We start from the raw sequence: 1447 nt of genomic DNA, 5'->3' as shown, positions 1-1447 counted from the left end.
ATGCGTTCCGGACCCGGGGAAGGCCTGTCCGGACCGAGCATGCAATGGGTGAAACAGCATTTTGGAAATGCTGTCCAGCCTTGATCAACAGCTCCGATGGATGGGCGTTTGTGGTCCGATTGAGCTGAACTTTTGCAGGGACGTTCATAACACATGAATCTACATTATGAACGGTGGAGATTAGATTATGAGCATTCTATATCAGTGTTTGAGTTTGTGAACAGTAGCATTTACATTTTGGAACTGAATTAAGCCCACACAAGAACTAACAATGGAGATGGGATTACCTTCTTTCTTGCTCCTAATGGATCAACAATTCCTAATCCTGTCACCAAAGGTGGCGCTATGGGTCTTGCCAGGGATTACCAGCCATTAAATTCGACGGAAAATACTTTTGCTGTAGTGGAGTTTGACATCTATTCAAATGAATATGATCCGCGTGGCCAACATGTAGGTATTGATATAAAATCCATGCTATCTGTTGCTACTGTGTCATGGCAGGGGAGTAGAATATCTATTATGGATGGGAGAATTAATGAAGCTTGGATTAGTTGTAATTCAAGTTCTCATAATTTGAGTGTTCTCTTCACTGGTCTCATAAACAATGCTACCGTATGGCAATCTCTTTCTTATATTGTTGATTTGAGAGATCACTTAGCTAAATGTGTAACTTTTGGATTCTCAGCCGCAACAGGAAATACTTCTGCAATGCATACAATTCGTACATGGGATTTTAACTCAAGTTTGGAAGATACGACAGTGGCAGGTAGTCCAAGCCCGAATTCGGCCCCTAACCGAAGGAAAAACAAGAGGTTAGGATTAGCCGTGGGGTTGGGTGTTGGTAAATCTATTTTTCTTGGTGGGTTTGCTTTAATTATATTTGGCTTTTGGAAGAGGAATAGGAGGGACGCAGAAGCAGAAGAGGATCTTGCCATTGATAGGTACATGGATGACGAATTTCAAAGGGAAACACGGCCGAAGAGGTTTTCATTTAATGAATTGGCTTATGCCACGAATAATTTTAATGATGAAGAAAAGTTAGGCCAAGGAGGATTTGGTGGGGTTTACAAAGGGTTTTTAAGGGACTCAAATTCCTTCATTGCTGTTAAGAGGGTGTCAAAAGGGTCTAAACAGGGGATAAAGGAGTATGTATATGAAGTAAAAATTATTAGTCAATTGAGACATAGGAATTTGGTGCAACTCATTGGATGGTGTCATGAAAGAAGAGAACTCTTACTTGTCTATGAGTTGATGCCCAATGGAAGCTTAGATTCACATCTTTTTACTGAAGAAAGCTTATTGATATGGGCAATGTGGTACAAAGTTGCTGAAGGATTGGGATCGGCCTTACTTTACTTGCATGAGGAATGGGAACAATGTGTGGTTCATCGGGATATAAAATCAAATAATATTATGCTTGATTCAAACTTTAATGCTAAACTTAGGG

At 40.4% G+C, this 1447-nt stretch overlaps 1 protein-coding gene across 1 annotated transcript in view; it reads left to right on the top strand.

Annotated features, from left to right (window-relative positions):
• The first annotated feature begins 345 nt into the window (after window positions 1-345).
• The window catches only part of LOC132177956 (L-type lectin-domain containing receptor kinase IX.1-like), a 5350-nt gene continuing 4248 nt past the window's right edge, over window positions 346-1447 (top strand). The window contains exon 1 of the mRNA XM_059590428.1: window positions 346-1383. Within this exon, the coding sequence (XP_059446411.1) occupies window positions 346-1383 (1038 nt within the window). The remainder of the gene's footprint in view (window positions 1384-1447) is intronic.

Source organism: Corylus avellana, chromosome ca4, assembly GCF_901000735.1.
Source record: "Corylus avellana chromosome ca4, CavTom2PMs-1.0".
Classification (NCBI taxonomy): Eukaryota; Viridiplantae; Streptophyta; class Magnoliopsida; order Fagales; family Betulaceae; genus Corylus; species Corylus avellana.
This window is presented reverse-complemented; position numbering and strand designations above follow the sequence as displayed.